This window comes from Hemibagrus wyckioides, linkage group LG16, assembly GCF_019097595.1.
Source record: "Hemibagrus wyckioides isolate EC202008001 linkage group LG16, SWU_Hwy_1.0, whole genome shotgun sequence".
Lineage (NCBI taxonomy): Eukaryota > Metazoa > Chordata > Actinopteri > Siluriformes > Bagridae > Hemibagrus > Hemibagrus wyckioides.
The window spans coordinates 5,348,348-5,367,085 of record NC_080725.1 but is presented as its reverse complement, the minus strand read 5'-3'; the positions used below and the strand labels follow the sequence as shown (position 1 = coordinate 5,367,085).

Sequence of the window (18,738 nt, the reverse complement as noted above, 5' to 3'; positions counted from 1 at the left end):
TAGCCTTAGTTGTAGTAATAAAGCCTTAATAAAGAGGCATCCAAAGCTGGAGCTGAATGTAAACAGAACATTTGAAATGTTTTAGGTGGGTAGCCTACAGTGGGAGATGTTTCACAGGAGAACAGTGCGTTCTCGAGAAGGGCCGATACTCTGGATCACTAGACTGGGGCGGCAGGCAGAGTTCACCTCTCTCTATCCGGGCTGTACGGAGGGTAAGTATACAGATCTGTCTTCTGTCATGCCAGCAAAGACTGACACAATAAGTTTCTAATTTTTCATTAAAAACAATGTTATATAACAGTGGTCTAATCATGCCTCAAATGAACATGAGTATAACTAATTTCAAAATATCTTTTGTCTTTTTCAAGGAGCTTTGTGGAGAAAAGGATCCAAAGTTCATGGTAAGGACAAAACTACTTGTATTTAAGTCATTATGCCAGTCTATAATTGCTCCATCATTCTTATTCATTGTTGTGTACTTGTTTGCTCTGTATCGCATTGTGTGTGTAGCTGCATGCCTACAGCAAACCGTGCTTTGCGGGAGAGAGCAGAGAATTTGTAAGTGAAGTGGCAGACAGTGGAATGTTAAATCCCACGTCATTACGAATAATTCAGGGCAGGTGAGACACTTCTAGTACCACCGTCATGCACACCATGTACTATACACCTCCAATGCTGTAGGAATACAGCAAATACAGTCAACATTTGCAATAAAGTCTCCCTGTGTCTTGCAATGTTTAGGTGGTTGTTATATGATGAGAGGGGTTTCTGTGGTAACCAGTTTGTCCTTGAAGAGGGCCTTTATCCAGACCTCACCTCCTTTGGCTGCATGGCAACAACCATCAAATCCTTCAAACCCATTCAATACGTGAGCCCTTGATTCATGAAACATTTTTTTTTAATACATTTTGTTCTATTTTGGAGTGCTCCTGAATGTGCTGCATTTAATAATAATGGCTAGTAAATTGAATGGCAAGTATTATTTCTTTATATCTTGAAATTAAAATGAAATGGTGAAAATCTGAAACGGTCACAGTAAATTATCACAGTAATATTTATATAATCTAAGTTATGCATGAGTAATAACGAATGACATGGTTTAGCTCAAAGATTTTTATGTTGTGCTAATGCAGGGGTGTCCAGTCTTATCTTTAAAGGGCCGGTGTGACTGCAGGTTTTCATTCCTACCAAGCAGAAGCCAATTCCGAGTCTATTGAAAGCCAGGATCAACTGATTAAACAGGTGGAATCAGGTGTGGCTTCTGCTCGATGGGAATGAAAACCCGCAGTCAGACCGGCGCTTTGTGGATAAGATTGGACATCCCCGTGGTAATGTAAGTCTGTGTCTGTTTCACCACGCAGAACTTCTCAGAGCCCTCCATCAGTCTTTTTTCACTGAGCTCATTTGAGGGATTGGAGACTATGACAGATTCACCCATGGAGATCATGAGCAACTTCTTTACCCAGTCTCTTAGAGTCAACAGTGGCCTGTAATTCTTTCAGTCTTTATATTTAAATAATTTTGTGTTCGAATTCATATAATAATGGCTTATGTATGCTGGTTGCCCCTTACAGATGGGTGGCGTACGAATTCAGCCAGTTTAAGGGGCGTCAGATGCTGCTGCAGACGGGCGAGTATCCATGTTGGAGCGATTACAGTGGCTGGGACACCATCGGCTCTCTCCACCCACTTAGACAGGTGAGCTCCAGCCAGTTGATTTGCTTGGCAGTCTTAATGGGATGGGACCTCAGGCTGTAGGAAGGAAAGTGTCAGTCTCGCTATATGTGTGGGAAACAAAAATAAATACTGTAAAATATGTATCAAAATGGAGATTGCAATCAAATTAAGTAATTACTTTCTGAGTTATTTTGTGTTTACTATCCATAAGCAGGTGCAGGTACTGCTTCTTTCCTAGTGCTGTAAATAGATTCATAATGACTCTTTCTCAAGCTCCTATATTCTTTATTCCCACTCCTTGTGTTTTTCTGACATACAAAATTTATTCAGCTCAAAATCTCACCCACTCATTTATCAGACTTCTGCAGTCATTTGGGACTTTGTGTGTGCATGTGTTTATTTGACTGAGAGGTGGTCTGTAGTGCCCTGATAAAAAAAAAAACCCACTCATTCCTAAAAAAGATATAATGCATTTACATAACTAGATAGTGCTGACAGCAAGGTCTGTGGACGTGTTTATGTTTAGAGACAGCAAACGTGGGAGTGAGGACGTAGGATGAGCGTTTCTGGGATTTTTAATTTCTGTCCCTCTTCATTAGGTTAAAGTACGTCAAGTAAAATTTCATGTTTAGATGGAAAAAATAAAATAAATGCCAGGTCATGCCAGGTGACCTCATATCTGGTACTTCTCTTTTGCCCTAGTTAAGAAGTGAATACACACGGCTATTTGTTACGTGACAAATGTTTTCTTTCTCCTCAGCGAAGGGCGTATGTGCAGGTGCAGAATCATGCTCTGGGGATGGCACTGACTGTAGAGAAAACCGGGGAACGCCCATGTCCTGCCAGACTCTCACTGCGTCCTTCTGAACACTCACTAGACACACAACACTGGGTGTACACACAGTCTCAGCTCAAGAGCAAGGTCAGCAGTGAAATTCTCACATGAATAGAGAGATTGTTGAAAAGGTTGTTTGTTCATCTGATCATTTATGGAAAAATACCTACTACACTGGGGTCCAGTGTCATCTAAACACATGCTTCAGTTGAAGAGCATAAAGGAACATCTGACCTTTTGTGCAAATTTAACAAGGAGAATCACATAATTGCTTACATTTGAATAGGGTTTTCAAAATTTTGAAGACTAAAAATTCTAAAACCTTCTGCTCATTTCCAATTTATTCAGTGTTGGAAACGTATGTGCTATTTAAATACATGTGCTCTAGTTATCATCCAGACACAGATTCAGCTTAGCATAACAGACTATGCGGTAATTGCTTTCCTGTTTCACCGTCTCGGGAACTAAAGTGCCACATGGCTAAAAATAGAGTTCTAACTATAGAGCATTATGGAAATTTAAGCCAATTGTAGTGTTGCACATGTCAGCAAAACCTGATGCATGGATAAGCATAGCTACTATGAAATGAAGGATATGAGATCCCTGAGATTACAGTATTGATTACACAGTTTTTCATTTTGATTGACAAGCAGAATTATTAAGGACTGCATTACAGTTCAGCGGCGCTTGTGCTGTGTGTAAACCCTGAGCCGTTTTTGATGGAGACATCAAAGCTTTTCTGTAAGTCGCCACGAATAAGGGCGTGTGCCAAATGCTGTAAATGTGTGTGCAGGTGGGGAAGGGCTGCATGTCTGTGATTGGTGGGAAAGCCTGTGTGGGCGCCAGAGTGGCTTTGTGGGAAGAGCATGGGAGACTGAATCAAAAGTGGAGTTTAAATGAAAATGGGACGATCTCCTCTCATTTAAACCACAGCTTAGTACTGGACCAGAAAGGTACGTTTTTTACATCATTTAACCAAATTCTATTGCAAAACAACCAGTCATTTCTGATAATTACGTGTGACCTGGATGCCTGAATGGATCCTTTTCTTCTTTTGGTGTTTCAGGTGGGAGTGGAATAGACAAGGACCACCTGATCCTGAACGAATTTTGTCCTGATAGAGCCACACAATTCTGGGACATAGTGGTGCTTTAGTGCTGAAGCCAAGAATCAGTTTCACTGAAAAATGCTGGACAGTTTTCAAACTAAACTAAACAGCACTGCCTCCACCCAGCTAAAGAGGAACAGGCTGAAAGGTCAAAAACCACTGTTCCTTAAAACTGAGCCCTAAGAAGTTCAGTCATCTTCTGCTTCTTGAGCCTAACATGTGAAATTGTTCAACCAATTTACGTTCAGGCAGGTTATAAGCAAAATCAGGTGTTTCAGGCGTTGGCATCTAAACCAGACATCTGATGTCAATGCAAAGCTTGGAGGTTGTCTTTGTGCTGAAGCTTGGAATAAAACACTGACGCCCTACCTGAATGAGGAGGAAAGCCTGTTTAGGGACATGTAATTTTTAACAACCAAAACCACTACACAAGTCTATGACTATACAATGGCAGAATACCTGAGGAGAAAGAGCTGTGTGCAGTTCCTATTTATATATATATATATATAAAAGAGTATGAATTGTATGCTTGCTTTTTTTTTTTGTTGTTGTTCTCCCAAAGCACATTTGCACTACAAAGATCCTCACTTGAACAGGAGTGGCCCTTTCATAAGTTTAGAGCGTTCCCCCTACGCACTGTTACCGGATATAACAAATGATGTCCTCTTTCAGGCTCAAATGATGTCAAAACTCCCTTTACTCAAAAAAACAAGTCAAGAGCAAGTGCTTACTTCTCTTTGTCAGGCTATGTACAGAGAATTATTTAAAGCTGGTCATATCACTGGATTTAATCACTGAACACTGAGTGTATGATATTCAGGAAAAGATGTATGTATTGAATGACATGCAAAGAATATAATGTGTACAGTTAAATAAGCTCACTGTTTTTAAATGTTATTGATATTAAAGATGTATTACATTCTTGTGTTCTGGTTGAATGAATAGACGGATGACAAGGACACGTTTGAAAAATTTCCGCTCTTATCTGTAGACATCAGATCCCAGAACATAACAGAAACAATCACACAACCAGAAGACAGGAGACTTGAGAATGTCTGTGGTGATGTTCTCACAATGGTACCGAGAGGATCCTCGCTACACGTCACTCAGACCCGCTGCTAGCATCACTACACAATAGCACAGTATGTACCAGAAGAATACCTCTCCTGTTACACACACTCTCATGTGTCACTCTCCCACTCTACCAATTACGTCCATCTGCTGATATCCCGACTGGTTAAGGCAGCTTGGTCCTGTACTGACAGTCCAAAGATGCAAAGCTTGGATGTACAAGTTCACACACTGGGAGATGAGGTCACCCTTGAGAAATGTCCTGATTATCAGTTGTACACTTTACATGATCACTGGTGCTTTCATTTCAATAGGCAGCATAATGGCATTCATCTGAGGCAAATTACACCTCAGACAATTCTCTTCACATGGCAGAAGATTGCTTTTTTTTTTATCCCAAGGAATAGCAATTATTTATTTATTTTTTTCAATCTTATTCAATTTTGTACAAATATCAGCAGGTCTAGTTAGCAGACCTGCAGTAAACCCTGTGTCCAGAGACCCAGCACCATGCCCAGTTTATCAGCGTCCTGCTCCAGTGGCAGATCAGCCACACGGAGTCGCTCTCCGCTCAGGAGCTGCTGCAGAGCAGCGAGGTGTGACATGGGAAAGTCCAGACCCTGCAGCAGAAATAAAGGAAAACTGATATAAGTGTAGGAGGAATACTTTAATTCAAAAATAAAAAATAAAAAAAATGAACGAAGTGCCCTGCATATATCTAGCCAGTGTGGTTATTCAGAAAACACCTACTGCTCAAGTATTATGCCTATTATGCACTCATACTTCCTTCTTTCTTTAGTTGTTTATAATTTAAAATATGAGAATTTTTTATTACAGAACAATGACTCGTGTTATTTCAATGTTTCTAAGATTTAAAAAAAACAAAACAAAAACAATTCAAGTGACCAGTCAGGCTTCTAATCTTTCCCTGTACTAGTCTGGGCATCACATTCATTTGAGCCAATTATATAATTAATCAGCTACATGCAAATCAGAGACTAATTTCTTGTAGAGTATAAAGCTTGCCGTTATAATAAATATACTAAGCAGGTCTACATCACCTGTACTGCCTTCTCTTCCTCCTCCTCATCATCATCCTCATCCTCATCATCTTCCTCTTCAGGATGATCCCGAGACCCCATCATGTGCGTCTCCCTTTTGTTCCTCAGCGAGTGCAGCACGAATGCAGCCAACTTCATAGCTTCATCCTACCAGAAAATAAATATGTATGTGGAATTTTTTTTTTTTTTCCATGTGAAAAACTGCTAGCAGACTCGAGCGAGATGGACTTACTGTGTTGTCTGGACTGGGCTCGAGTGTCAGAACAATGTGCTCTCTGAACCTCACACACACCGAGTCCTCCAGCGTTGGCAGCTTTCCAACTTGAAGAAAAACCTTTATTAGTAGGTGCACCATTACAGTTTTACACTTTCAAGGGTAGAGGGACACATTCTGGTCCGTTATATGGTCCATTTGTGTTCTTACTTTGTAAAGGTCCCTGTGGCTTTGGAAAGAGCCAATGTATATTACATTTATTATCTGGAGCCAGCTGGACTTTACATCACCACCACTATCACCATCATCTAGTACACATTGTACACACACACACACACCTGGAGCGAGGTCTTCCTCCTGCAAGTGGTAAGGCGGGAGTCTGTTGAAGATGAAGTCTCTCCTCATCTCGGAGGAACGCAGATCCTGTTCATCCTGCTCCAGTCGTGCCGCTAGACTCCTCAGAATCATACACACCTGCTTCTTTACCTCAGAGCCTGTGTGTGCAGACTGACACACACACACCAAAGAGGGAAATGACAGGGGAAGTGTTGTTTTATCATGGCATTATGTAACAGGTAGACTGAACACAATAGGGAATTTTCTAGAAAACCTAGAAATGTATGCTCTAGAGTGAAAATGAGAATATGGATCAGATGTCTGAGAAAAGCAATGCCCTCCTTTCCCATGTTTGTATTCCCATGATTCCCATGTCTTTACAGTCCTACTTCTTGTAGTTTTTAAACGGTGCATTTCAGAGATATTCCCTCGTTTACTTTCCACATGTGTAACAGTGCTAGCAAGTTTGATTTTGTCCCTCTTAACATCAGCTTGCTGTCATTTGTTTCAAAGAGACTTTCTAACATGACCATGGTCAGTTGTTTTCAACCAGCCCAAAAGGACTGACATCACACGCCTGTTTGTCTCCCTCCACTGGCTTCCTCTAGCCACCTGCATCAAATTCAAGGCCTTGATGCTCACATACAAAACCTTGTTTGGAACAGAAGCACCTCCCTACATCAAAACAGTGATCAGTGTATGTCTATGACCGATGACTGGTAGTCTCTACTCCGCCAGGCACGAGGTCTGTTTCCAGAAGTTTCAAACTGATGGTTCTCCAGTGGTTCCTCAATCTGGCTGGCAGAATCCATCACCATTTGCAAAAACAAAACAGACCCACTTCTTCCATGAACACTAAACTAACCCATAACTGCACTTTTATCTCTATTCTCTACTTATACTGTCCTCTACTTTATGCTCAGGGATGTAGCTCAGTGTTTAAGGTGCTGCAGAAGGTTATTAAGTTCGACTCCCAGGACCTCCAAGCTGCTGCTGGGCCCCCGAGCAAGGCCCTTAACCCTCAATTACTCAGTTGTATAAATTGAGAAAGTCTGCTTTGATGCTGTGAATGTAAGAGCGGTCTATCTGCGGGGGATGTGGGAGCTTTAGTGGTTAAGGTGTTGGTTCGGAAGGTTGTGAGTTTGAATCCCAGGTCCATCAAGCTACCACTGATGGGCCCCTGAGCAAGTCCCTTAACCCTTAATTGCTCAGTTGTATTAAATGTGATCAGTTGTAAGTAACTCTGGAGTTACTTACAACTGTTCCCATTATCACTAATACTATAGTGGCTACCAAGAGTCACTTTCTCACTGGCCTCTCTTTTTTTCTTTTTTAGGAAGATGATAAAATTTCAGCATTTTACGTTACAGAGAAGTCAGAAAAGTGCAAACTCCTTTTAGAAAGCATTGACACGTTCATGGACTCCTCCTGTCATAAGTATTAAACACCTCCTTAAAGAAATCCTCACCATAGCACCTACAAGTGTGTACGGCATTTTCAAGTGCGATGCTCTTACAGTAAGAAGGTTTCTGGGTAAACCTTGACGCAAGTTGATGTCATTCTTCATAGAGTCCATCATCAAACCTGGGAAGACGTCCAAAACGAGGTCACCCCATGACCTGAGAATGAAACACAGAAAGGAGATAGCCATATAAATGTAGATACACAAATATTCTACAGTTAGAAATACTTCAATCAGAAGGTGGTGTGTGTGTGTGTGTGTTCATACATGATTTGATATGTGCTGAGAGTGAGGTGTGTGGAGTGCTCCACTCCTGCGGGTGTGTCTGCCTGGTGTATGGTTCCTCTGGGGAAGTAAAGCAGATCACCTGCCTAAACAAACACACACAATAAATAATTCAAAATTATGCCTAATGGAACCCCATGGAAGCTGAGATAAAAAAAAAAAGCTATCTGAGGAAATAAAAATTGAAATCCATAAACACACTTTAAATCACACAAGGGACAGAAATAAATGATGATAAAGTGAACAGACATTCAGTCAATCGGTGCAAGAATTGCATCTTAATTAGATGATTATTGAATTTTCTTCCAAGAAAACTAAATTGAAAACATGGGTAGTTTGTTCTCAGGGGCTTTCACACTGCCAATTTAGTCTAAAACAGTGCAGAGATCTTATGAAATATTGGTAATATGAAAGCCGTCATGTGGAGCGGGAAGCGCACTGCAGTACTGACCCCTAGACTACGTGTAGGAGGTGCTGTGGGTTCGGTTGCACTGGGACTGTGCCAGGATTAAGTGAACGTGAACGCAACTCATACTTAAGTCCGCAATTGTTCAGGAAGTCAAGTAACCTGCGTGTGTGAGCTGATGATGACATTATTAGTTTCTACAACACGTGTACCGTAAGTGGCAGAGAAATGGAATACAGATGCGGTGAGGAGGATTTCTTATTCAGAAATGGAGAAGAAAAAAAAAATACACAAACAATATGGTGAAGATGAATGCAAATGCACTGACAGAATCAAGTGATCAAGCCTCAAGACGAACGCTGCAGAGAACACTGGTCATGCTGGTAACCAGTGTGAAAGCCACCTCAGTAACGTTCCTCGGAGCGCAGCTGCAGTTCACTTGCATGATCAGCAGAGGGCAGCAGAGTCAGCAGTTCAGTATCTATGTATCATGTTGTGCATCACATGCTTTCAGTGTCCAAGCTTTGTGTAATCACCTTGAGGATGATGTCATGAGTGGGCTTTCCGATGCTCTCCTCGGGCTCTGTGCCGAACTCGCGGGCCAGTGGGACAGTCGGCTCGTACAGGCGCCAGTGCTTCTGACCCTCCAACTGCAGAATAAAGACCTACGCTGGGGGAAAGAAAGCACTCAGAACACACAGCCATGTGTTTACACGCTCACAACAAACCTTATAACTCGACCGTAAGATTTTTTTTAATTTCAAATACTGTCAGAGATACTATTATCATACTGAGAGTCTTTGTGTTAGCTATTTCTTGCCGTATATTTCACTCTCCATTTTACTCTCTCTCATGGTGCCACACTTTATATCACAAATGTTCTTCATGCACACCTTTGCTACACAGAAAATAAAAACAAGGGAAATTCTAAACAATTCAATTTCAATTTCATTAAATGTCTTTTTTTTTTTTTTTTTTTAACAATGGCTCTTTACAGGAATATATCAATTTACAATATAAATTTTAAATTTCATTTTATCCCTAATGAGCAAGCCAGATGTGATAGGGGAACGTAAAACCCAATGAGACGATTTGACGAGAGAAGGAAGCTTGAGAGGGAACCCATCCTCATCTGGGTGACACTAGAGATAAGTGATAAGTGAAATAATTCCTTCTATAACCTTGTACACAATGGTCAAAAAGTGCAGTTGTGTAACCAGGAGAGTCGCAGTCTGTCTTTAAATTTGAATCGATCAGCTGTTCGTTTATGCTCAGCGTGAAGGAACCTGTAGGACTGCTGACACTCACCAGAGCACTTGAGAGTACCTTGGTGAAATGAGCAGGTGAACAGATGGCAATCATCAAAGCCTGCTCTACACTACTACCTCCACATCATCGTAGTGAGGCGGCAGACCCTGAGAATCCTCAGGTGTGATGTAGACGTTGGATCCGACCAGTGACCCGAAGAAACACTCTAGACGCTCCTGGATATGCCACAGCTCATCCTGAACACACACACACACAAAGCTTGATCTTCTGCATGTTCTACATTCAACACTCCTCAGGTTGAAAAATCTCCACAGCTCACCTTAAACCTCTGTGGCTGGTGGAACTGAATAGTAGCTTTCTTATGATTAAAATCTTTTCTCAGCTGGCTGTATTTCACTCTCCCTTCATGGTTCATCACCAACTTGTTGCCGTTTACGCAGCGCATAACGTTCAGATCTTGGCCGTACTCCAGGCCCTGGACACACAGCTGTTTAAGATCCGACAGCTGAAAGAGGGACTGGTAGTAAGACACGAGTGCTGGGTCTGATCTCTGCAGCAGCAACGGTTTCTTCTCCCAGTACTCACGGAAGAACTCGTCTGCAGTCATGGGTGAGATCAGACTCTGGAAGAGGCTGGCTGGAGAGTCGAAGCACAGAGGAGATGCAGGACTGGCAGAGTCCGTCTTCCTGTGTTTAGCAGCCACTTCCATGTGGTCCTCCTCCTTCTTCTCCTCAGGACAGATTCCTGCTGCTCTGCCTTTTTTAGGCATCCTTGTGCAGAACACAACAAGATTACACAACAGATTTTGTTTACTTTGTAACAGTGTTTACTGCACATTTACTGAATTCTCTCCACTGACACACCTGACTCAACTAATCAGGTAATCAGCTGTTCTTGAGCTGAAGTGATCTGGAGCAGGGAAAAGGCTAAAAGGTGCAGGACAGGAGGTTCTCCAGAAGCAGTGTTTGGGTTGTGCTAGGTTTAAATACAGCTGCTTCTGTAGAACAGGGTAAGATACAACACACAAACAGCACTGCTGTAATGACTGGAATTAAACCATCACACCTTGTCTTAAAAGTAAGTCTTTCATTCCCACAAATATTTATACCCTTAAACGTTTGACTTTATATTATTTAATTATTAAAAAAATAATTTATATTAGCTGGCCAAAATGCAAGAAAAATTACCTTCCGATAACGATGCCAAGTAAAGCACTGTGCCCCACGTGAAAGCCGTGTGTCACACCGCTAGGCTACCGACTAGAAACACGTTTCTCCCTGACGTTCCACATATGAGAAATGACTGGACTGTTCAATTCATTGAGAATATTGCTAGAGAAAATTGCAATAAAAAAAAAAGTAGAAACAATACAAGTAAATCCAGTTACCCATAGACAAATGAGCACTCAGTTTCAGAGCATAGGTGTGGGGATTTGTGTTCATTCAGCCACAGGAATATTAGTGAGGTCAGAGGGTGAGGAGGCCTGGGGTGCAGTCCGTGATCCAGGTCACTTTATTGCCAGAGGTGTTCAGTGGGGTTGAGGTCAAGGCTCCATTCAGGACACTCTTCTACTTCCACCATGGCACATCTTCATGCAGCTGGCTTTGTGCACAGGGACATTGTTATGCTGGAACATGTTTGAGCTCTTAGTTCCAGTAAAGAGAAATTATAATGCTGCAGTTGTGTTTTTTCAACTTTGACACCACTTTGTGTTTTGTATTTTATTGCTCTCACTGAACAAACAATATATTCTAGCAGGAATATACTGATAGCTCATTTAGAAACTGTGCAGGTAAACTTATCTACACTGACTAAAATAGATGAGCTGCAGGATTTTCCCCACCATGGTTATTCCCCTTAAACTCTGTATATACACAGAGTTTGTTTCTACACAAACTCTGTTTCCACCAGGTGGGATTTTTCCCAGATAGTCATAAATTGGGTTCTCATTCTACATTTTAATGGAACTTGTGTATCTTTTAAAGAAAGTACACACATTGTAATACCTCCACAATTACAACTACAGCATATGAACTTAAATTATTTACGTGAAACACAAACACACAGAAGAGTGACCATTACAAACACATACTTTTAATAAATCATTCTGCAATTTTTGTTTTTCCAACACACTTCAGAACAATACGTCCTTTCTCAACTGGTTTCTAAAAAAAAATATATATATATATCATCGCAACCAAGCTCTGATATTTCAGTTACATTGTGTGGGTGTGAGAGAATACAACTGAAAAGATTTTATCTAGTAATGGTGACTGAGGCAGACAGTAAAAGTCTTTAAAGAGAGCTGAGAGCTGATGGACCTGCGTTCTAGGAAGTTTACATCCCTGCTTGCTACAGCTCCATTTCTGGGTTCACAGGCATCAAACGTCTCAATGTCTGAATGCTGATCTGGGTTCACTGCGCATATAGCTGTATTCATGATTCAGTAAGCAGCAGCGGACTGATCCTAGATCAGCACTCGGAGGTTTGACACGTGTAATCTCTGGGTCACTGTGCAGACTCGGCTTGTGGCTGTGGCTCTGGGAATTCCAGCTTCTCGCACTCTGTCAGCGTCAGCGGTAAATGCTGAACAATCTCATTAGGGTCTGTGTACAAGGCAGGTGGAACATGCTGCAGAGAGAAAAGGGAGCGGGCATGAACAGAAACAACCACAAGAGTTAGCAGAATAAATCACAACGTAGGCATTAATCCTCGAAAGATGGATGCAATACCATATTCTTTTAAACATTAGCTATGCTTTATACAGTAAGCATTAATGCATTCATACGTCCTCAGCGGCCACTTTAAAAAGAACACCTGCACTCGTGCACAGATACAATCAACCAAAGCTGCATGATAAAGATCACATCCAACAAACAGAATGGAGAAAAATGTCATGTCTGTGAGCAGCATGAATATTTGTGCCAGATGAGCTGGGTGTTAATATATCAGAATCTGCTCATCTCCTATAGAGCAGGTAAAGTTTTTCCAGTCTTTAGCTGTCCAGTTCTGGCAAGTCTGTGACCACTGTAGCCTCAGATTCTTGGCTGACCGTTCTGGAGATCCATTCACCTCACTGTTTCATGTGCTGTGGATTCTAAAATGTTTTCTGCTTACTAAGGTTGTAAAGATCTCTCCTCTGACCTCTTAAGATGTTTCCAGCAGCAGGACTGCTGCTCACTGGATGTCTGTGATTTTGGTTGCTTTTTTTTTTTTTTTTACATCATTCTGTGTGAAGAGCCTGTTGCAAATGAATTTTTTATTTATATTTTTTGAATCCTCAATCTAGTCCAACTGGCACATAAACCCGTGCGACAGTCAACGCCACCGAACTCAAATTTGTCCTCATTCTGATGTTTGATGAGACCATGTAATGGGAAATGAAGCTCTTGACCTGCATCTGCATGCTGTGTGACTGGCTGATTGCATTACTGCATGAACCAGCAGACATTTCTATAACCGTGGCTGGTGAGTGTATACATTTTAAAATTTTTTACCATTAATGAAGCAATAATGTACAGTAAGTTTCCTTCCCTGTCAGCTGAACATAATATTAAATCAGGTTAAGATCAATCCAAATACAGGTAACTGATTACACTGATCAGGCATAACATTATGACCTGTCAAGGCATTGACTCCACTAGATCCCTGAAGGTGTGCCGTGAGTAGAGAGACTTGAGATTTCTGATCAATCCAAGCAAACCACGATATCTATAGAAGAATGAGTGAATTCTCCTCCAGCCAGGTTTAAACTGGTGTATGTGTATCAGGTGTCAAGCTGGTTTGTTAAAACACGCAAATAAACCTGAATTGGATGAAATTGTCACTTTTAGCACATGATGGAAAGAAAAGTGAATTAAAATGCACAGAAGGATTTTTCCAGCAGCACAGCAGTCTAGATTGTTCACAGGACGTCTCTCACCTGAAGAGTTGACACTTTACTTTCTCGTGAGCTGAACTCCCGCAGCATGTAGTTTTTCCCAGCCTGTAAGCAAAAACAGTTGGGAATTCATTCACACCACTTTTTACTGTTTCTATTGATCCTAGTGAAAATCTGTCTCCTCCATCCATCTTTCTGAACCTCTTCTGCTCCATTCATCTTACCTCTGAAGTGGAAAGTCAGAACTTAGAATGAATTAACTTAGAATCATTTTCCAGAAATTTCTGTGTGTTGAGGGAAATATTTTTGTCTTTTGCTGGCGAGAAGCAAGCCAGAAAAGATAATTGTGATTAGTGATGTTGACCTACTCAAGCTATACATGGACATACAACATGGCTCCTTTAAAGGTTTCCTGCTGATGCTTTGAATAGTCATGCTGATTTCAAACCACTTGCTGAACTCAGGGTTCAGGAGACCAGGGAATTCTGAGGTCAATAACTGTTTCTTTGTTATTTCCTAGTCAAAAGTCATAATTTATGCAAAAGCAGCACAAGTGCCTTTATTAATGGATTTTTAAGGGGATGAGTTTAGAAGCATTACAAAACGTTTAAAATGAAAAACTACCCAGATGTATTGCAAATCCTAGCTGCTGAATATACCTGTTATATTAGGTCTAGAAATATCATTAATAATAAAAAGTATATGAAAAAAAAATATTGATATCTAGTCACAAGCATTCCTGATTAAAGGCTATTAATTTCTATTAATGCACATTTGAACAAGCTTGATTTTGGTTATCATTGTTCTTCTATTATTATCTGTGCTGAATTTTTTTTAATATGGTAATTATTTATATATAATGTCTTTTTTTTTTTTTTTTTAAATCTATATGACTGAGTTATCCCACTAGTCTCAGACTCTGACATCATGGGAGAAGTAACCTGTCGAGTTTCTGACAAGTGTGACAATGAGCGCTTATGAGGATCAGCTACAGGTACGGACTCATTTTTACAGTTGCACACCGGTCTGTATTTGTAGAGACGTCGACTTTACATAGAAACACTATGCTGAACAAAACAAAGCGTTAATGGTTGCTTTACATGTCTGTCAGACGCCTTCTCAGGCCTGTAAATGCTGCTATGGAGTCCAGACCTTCTGCTGTCAGTCTGAAAGTGCGGCTACGCAAAACTAACTAACACCCAAATCGTTTAAATAATTCTAATAAAACTGAGAACTCAGTTCACACTAGTATGAGGACATCAAAAAAATTTCCAGGAACAGAATCAATCCTACCAAAGCAATATTAACACTCACTGACCACTTTATTATGAACACCTTTACACCTCCTCAATCATGCAAACATGTGGCAGCAGCAAAATGTGCACAATCATGCAGATACAGATTGAGAACTACAGGCAGTGTTCAAATTAAACATCGGATCTGAGGGGGAAAAAAAGTGATCTCTGTGACATGTGAATGTTTGGCTGATCTGCTGGGATTTTCACACACAGAATGGTACGAAAAACACAGGGGCTACAACAGCACAGAAGACCACAACAGCTTTAGTCAGTCAGCCAGTAACAGGGATCTGAGGCTATAGTGGGCACAAATTCACTAAAACTGGACAGTTGGGGAAAGGGTATAAAAAAACCAAAACAATAGTTTTCTGCTGTTGTAGCCCATCCATGTGAAGGTTTGATGTTCTGTGCATGCTGAGATGCTTTTCTGCTCACTACGGGGTTGTAAAGAATAATTACATGAATTACAGCATGCTTCCTGTTGGATGTATTGTTCTAATACCAATCTGATATCTCTCATACCTCACTTGATTTTTTTTTACACCATTCTGAGTAAAATCTACAGATTATGGTGTAGAAAAACCCTAGGAGGAATTACTAAAAACAAGTTAATCAGGCAACAACAATCAATCCACTGTCAAAATGACTAAGATCACATTTTAACCATACTGATGGTTGATTACCCAAAGCTGCTGGCCTGCCTCTGCATGATTTTATTCACTGCACATTATTGATTAAATAATTGCATAAATGAGTACGTGTCTAGGCGTTCCTAATAAAGTGCTCAGTGAGTTGTATTAGGCAAATCTGTTTGTATACTGAATTTTCAGATTTTAATCAGACAGTGTTTATAACTTGCCTCGTGATAGAGCCGTGTGTCGTTGATCCGAATCAAAACTCCATCGACTCTCAGGAAGAAGCGCTGCAGCACAAAGAAACTAGTGGGCATCACTCTCTGAAAAACACCACAGAGTCTGGATTAGAGAACAAACTAATGATCAAAATTCTCTCTGCCTTTCTTTTAAATCTAGCCATTTATAGATATGCAGATTAATTAAATGCCCTTTTCAAACATTACATGAACATTACATTACTAATGTAGACCCGTGGTAGACGACAGTGTGCACCTCACTCACAATTTTTACACTAATCATAGATACACCATGATCATGGAGCTCGTCCTCAAACAGCAGCACATCCTCAAAGAACATGATCTGCTCCCGAGCTTTCAGTTTCTCCAGGTCTATACGCTCTGATGTAGGAGACACCTGAGCATCAAAAGCAGATCCAAAATGATGAGTTTAAAGTCTTGGAAATAAAAGGGCATAATAGATAAATCACTCAAATGAGCCAAATTACCTTTATCTGCAGGGCTTCACCAAGCAATGTCCCTTTGTAATCTGTTGTGTACGTCCAGTCATAGCGCTTTACGACGTCCTTGTGCTCTGAATCCGCTCTGCAGCAAAACAGAAAGCCGTTACAGTCCAAGCCAAAAACTGCACACTAACTTCCAACTTTAAATGGCTTTTTTAATCAAATCCCACCTGCTTTCCTGCCACTCCTGCGCACATGCCACTTGTACCGAGTGTTGTAAATTGTTGACCCGCTTGAGGGCATCAATAGCATTGAACTCGATGCCGAAACCATCCGAGTGCTGAATGCGCAGCACGTTGTCTCCAAAAAGCATCTCTGGGAGGGACGGCATGTGCATCTCCTCCGCTAACCTTCTCAGAGAAATCATCAGTGTGACAAATCACTGTTTGGGTAAAGATGAATTCGAATCTCTCGAGTATAGCTCTGAAATGTGGGAGGGCAAAAAGTCTTACCGCTCGATATCTTTAGATTTCATAATGTGGGTTTTTGCTGAGGTGACTTTCCATGGGCCAAATGTGAAGTCTTGCTTGCTGCTTTTAAATCCATGGGATATCGAGGACATTGCTGAAGGTTTTGTGCTGATACAGAGAACAAAATTACTGTGGGTAAAAGATCAGTACACTAAAGCACAGGTTCCCAACACTGGTCCTGGAGAACCTCCTGTCCTGCACATCTGAGTGTTTTCCCTGCTCGAACACACGCACTGTAACACAGTGTAAAGCCTGTTCATTAGCTGGTTAGTTGAATCGGTTGTAATTGAACTGGGAAAACACTAAAAAAAAACAAGCCAAGGCCGGGAACCTGTGCACTAAAGTCTTCAGCAAAACCAGCGTAAAGAGAGCGACCTGTCTGTACAGTCTGCAAGTATAGGCGATGCGCACACAGTTTAGCTAATTAGACCTTTGCTAGTAATCTTGTAACTATGATATTTCGCCTTAAATCCAGTCTATTAAGTTGATTTCAACCCCAAACAGAGCTAAACCAGGTCTGAAGTCTAACCATAAATCCAGCTGGCTCTAATGACAGCACTTCATAGTACTGACTCTGGACCAAAACACAGCGCTTAGCTGCTAGCATATACCAGTGTGTATATATACAAATCTGCGACGCTAGTTAAATGTTTTTTTATTTTTTTATTTATTTAATTTTACTGATAAATGACTTAGTTACATAATGTCGCACATAATGTTAAATCTGCATTAAACTCGACAGCTAATTTGTAGCTTAAGGCAGCTAAAATCTACCTGCGGCGTCCATGTACATGAAGTTCGACTAGCAAACATTTCCGACGTGAAACACAAACCAGAGTTTAATGGTTCCACCTTTGAATCTGTGTTAACGTATTTGCTTTCTTAATATGTACTTGCCCTTCTCTATGCAAAAAAATAAATAAAAATTTTTTTTAGGCCACGTTCATGTATATTGGGACAGTTTTAATTAGCAGCATTTATTTTCTGGCTTAATACATGACTGTGGTCAGCATCAAACATGAAGTTGACCGCAAAAAGCTTGAGGTGGGGGGAAAAAATGACATGCATTGGATAGGGTTTTAACTTATAAAATTGTTATTTCAAATAAAGTGCTTGTTATTATTATTATTATTATTATTATTATTATTATTATTATTATTATTATTCCTTTAAAGCTGCTGTAGAAGAAAAATTCATGGCTGCTTTGCTGAAAATACAGTTGACTGGTTGATACTTCACCATAAACCATCAGTAACATTCAGGTTATTGCACGACAGCTTTAATTCGTTATATTATGTCAGTTTACTAAGCCACCCTTGTGGGCAAAAACTTGTCATGGTATAGAGGCTTAGCACTTCACTGAACTCAGAATTACACTGATCAGGCATAATATTTTGACCACCTGCCTAATATTGTGTAGGTCCCCCTTTTGCTGCCAAAACAGCCCTGACCCATCATGCACTGCGAATTCTGACACCTTTCTATCAGAACCAGCATTAACTTCTTCAGCAATTTGAGCAACAGTAGCTCGTCTGTTAGATCGGATCACACGGGCCAGCCTTCGCTCTCCACATGCATCAATGAGCCTTGGCCGCCCCTGTCACCGGTTCACCACTGTTCCTTCCTTGGACCACTTTTGATAGATACTGACCACTGCAGACCAAGAACACCCCACAAGAGCTGCAGTTTTGGAGATGCTCTGATCCAGTGGTCTAGCCATCACAATTTGGCCCTTGTCAAACTCGCTCAAATCCTTACGCTTGCCCATTTTTCCTGCTTCTAACACATCAACTTTGAGGACAAAATGTTCACTTGCTGTATAATATATCCCACCCACTAACAGGTGCCATGATGAGAAGATCATCAGAGTTATTCACTTCACCTGTAAGTTCTCATAATGTTATGCCTGATCAGTATATATCACTGTGAGCTTTCTGCCAGTAGGGCCACCCTGGGTAAACAGATCTAGGTCAATTCGAAGTCTGAGCTAAC

General features: G+C 40.8%; 3 protein-coding genes across 4 annotated transcripts in view; 1 reads left to right on the top strand and 2 right to left on the bottom strand.

The window, feature by feature from the left end:
* Positions 1 to 4,539, top strand: part of LOC131366750 (uncharacterized) — a 34,722-nt gene extending 30,183 nt beyond the window's left edge. The window contains exons 14-22 of the mRNA XM_058411470.1: positions 86 to 212; positions 369 to 401; positions 511 to 620; positions 742 to 868; positions 1,362 to 1,489; positions 1,575 to 1,698; positions 2,438 to 2,599; positions 3,306 to 3,465; positions 3,579 to 4,539. Coding sequence (XP_058267453.1) covers positions 86 to 212; positions 369 to 401; positions 511 to 620; positions 742 to 868; positions 1,362 to 1,489; positions 1,575 to 1,698; positions 2,438 to 2,599; positions 3,306 to 3,465; positions 3,579 to 3,667 — 1,060 coding nt within the window. The 3' untranslated portion in view covers positions 3,668 to 4,539. The remainder of the gene's footprint in view (positions 1 to 85; positions 213 to 368; positions 402 to 510; positions 621 to 741; positions 869 to 1,361; positions 1,490 to 1,574; positions 1,699 to 2,437; positions 2,600 to 3,305; positions 3,466 to 3,578) is intronic.
* Positions 4,540 to 4,680: 141 nt separating this feature from the next.
* Positions 4,681 to 10,994, bottom strand: riox2 (ribosomal oxygenase 2). 2 transcript variants are annotated; one of them, XM_058411471.1, is made up of 11 exons: positions 10,912 to 10,994; positions 10,588 to 10,721; positions 10,044 to 10,494; positions 9,841 to 9,960; positions 8,992 to 9,120; positions 8,032 to 8,135; positions 7,819 to 7,921; positions 6,305 to 6,473; positions 5,985 to 6,073; positions 5,753 to 5,899; positions 4,681 to 5,311 (listed from the first exon to the last, which is right to left on the bottom strand). In XM_058411471.1, the coding sequence occupies exons 3-11, from the start codon at positions 10,491 to 10,493 to the stop codon at positions 5,159 to 5,161; spliced, it is 1,464 nt and encodes a 487-aa protein (XP_058267454.1). In that variant the 5' UTR covers position 10,494; positions 10,588 to 10,721; positions 10,912 to 10,994; the 3' UTR covers positions 4,681 to 5,158. The 2 variants fall into 2 exon arrangements, with proteins under 2 accessions (XP_058267454.1, XP_058267455.1); XM_058411472.1 differs by lacking the exon at positions 10,588 to 10,721 and having other exon boundaries at positions 10,912 to 10,970.
* Positions 10,995 to 11,802: 808 nt separating this feature from the next.
* tiprl (TIP41, TOR signaling pathway regulator-like (S. cerevisiae)) lies at positions 11,803 to 17,584 on the bottom strand. The gene is made up of 8 exons (XM_058412801.1): positions 17,521 to 17,584; positions 16,729 to 16,854; positions 16,447 to 16,626; positions 16,262 to 16,358; positions 16,039 to 16,170; positions 15,762 to 15,857; positions 13,647 to 13,709; positions 11,803 to 12,355 (listed from the first exon to the last, which is right to left on the bottom strand). Exons 2-8 carry the CDS (start codon positions 16,836 to 16,838, stop codon positions 12,233 to 12,235), a joined length of 801 nt encoding a protein of 266 aa, XP_058268784.1. The 5' UTR covers positions 16,839 to 16,854; positions 17,521 to 17,584; the 3' UTR covers positions 11,803 to 12,232.
* Between the last annotated feature and the right edge of the window lie 1,154 nt (positions 17,585 to 18,738).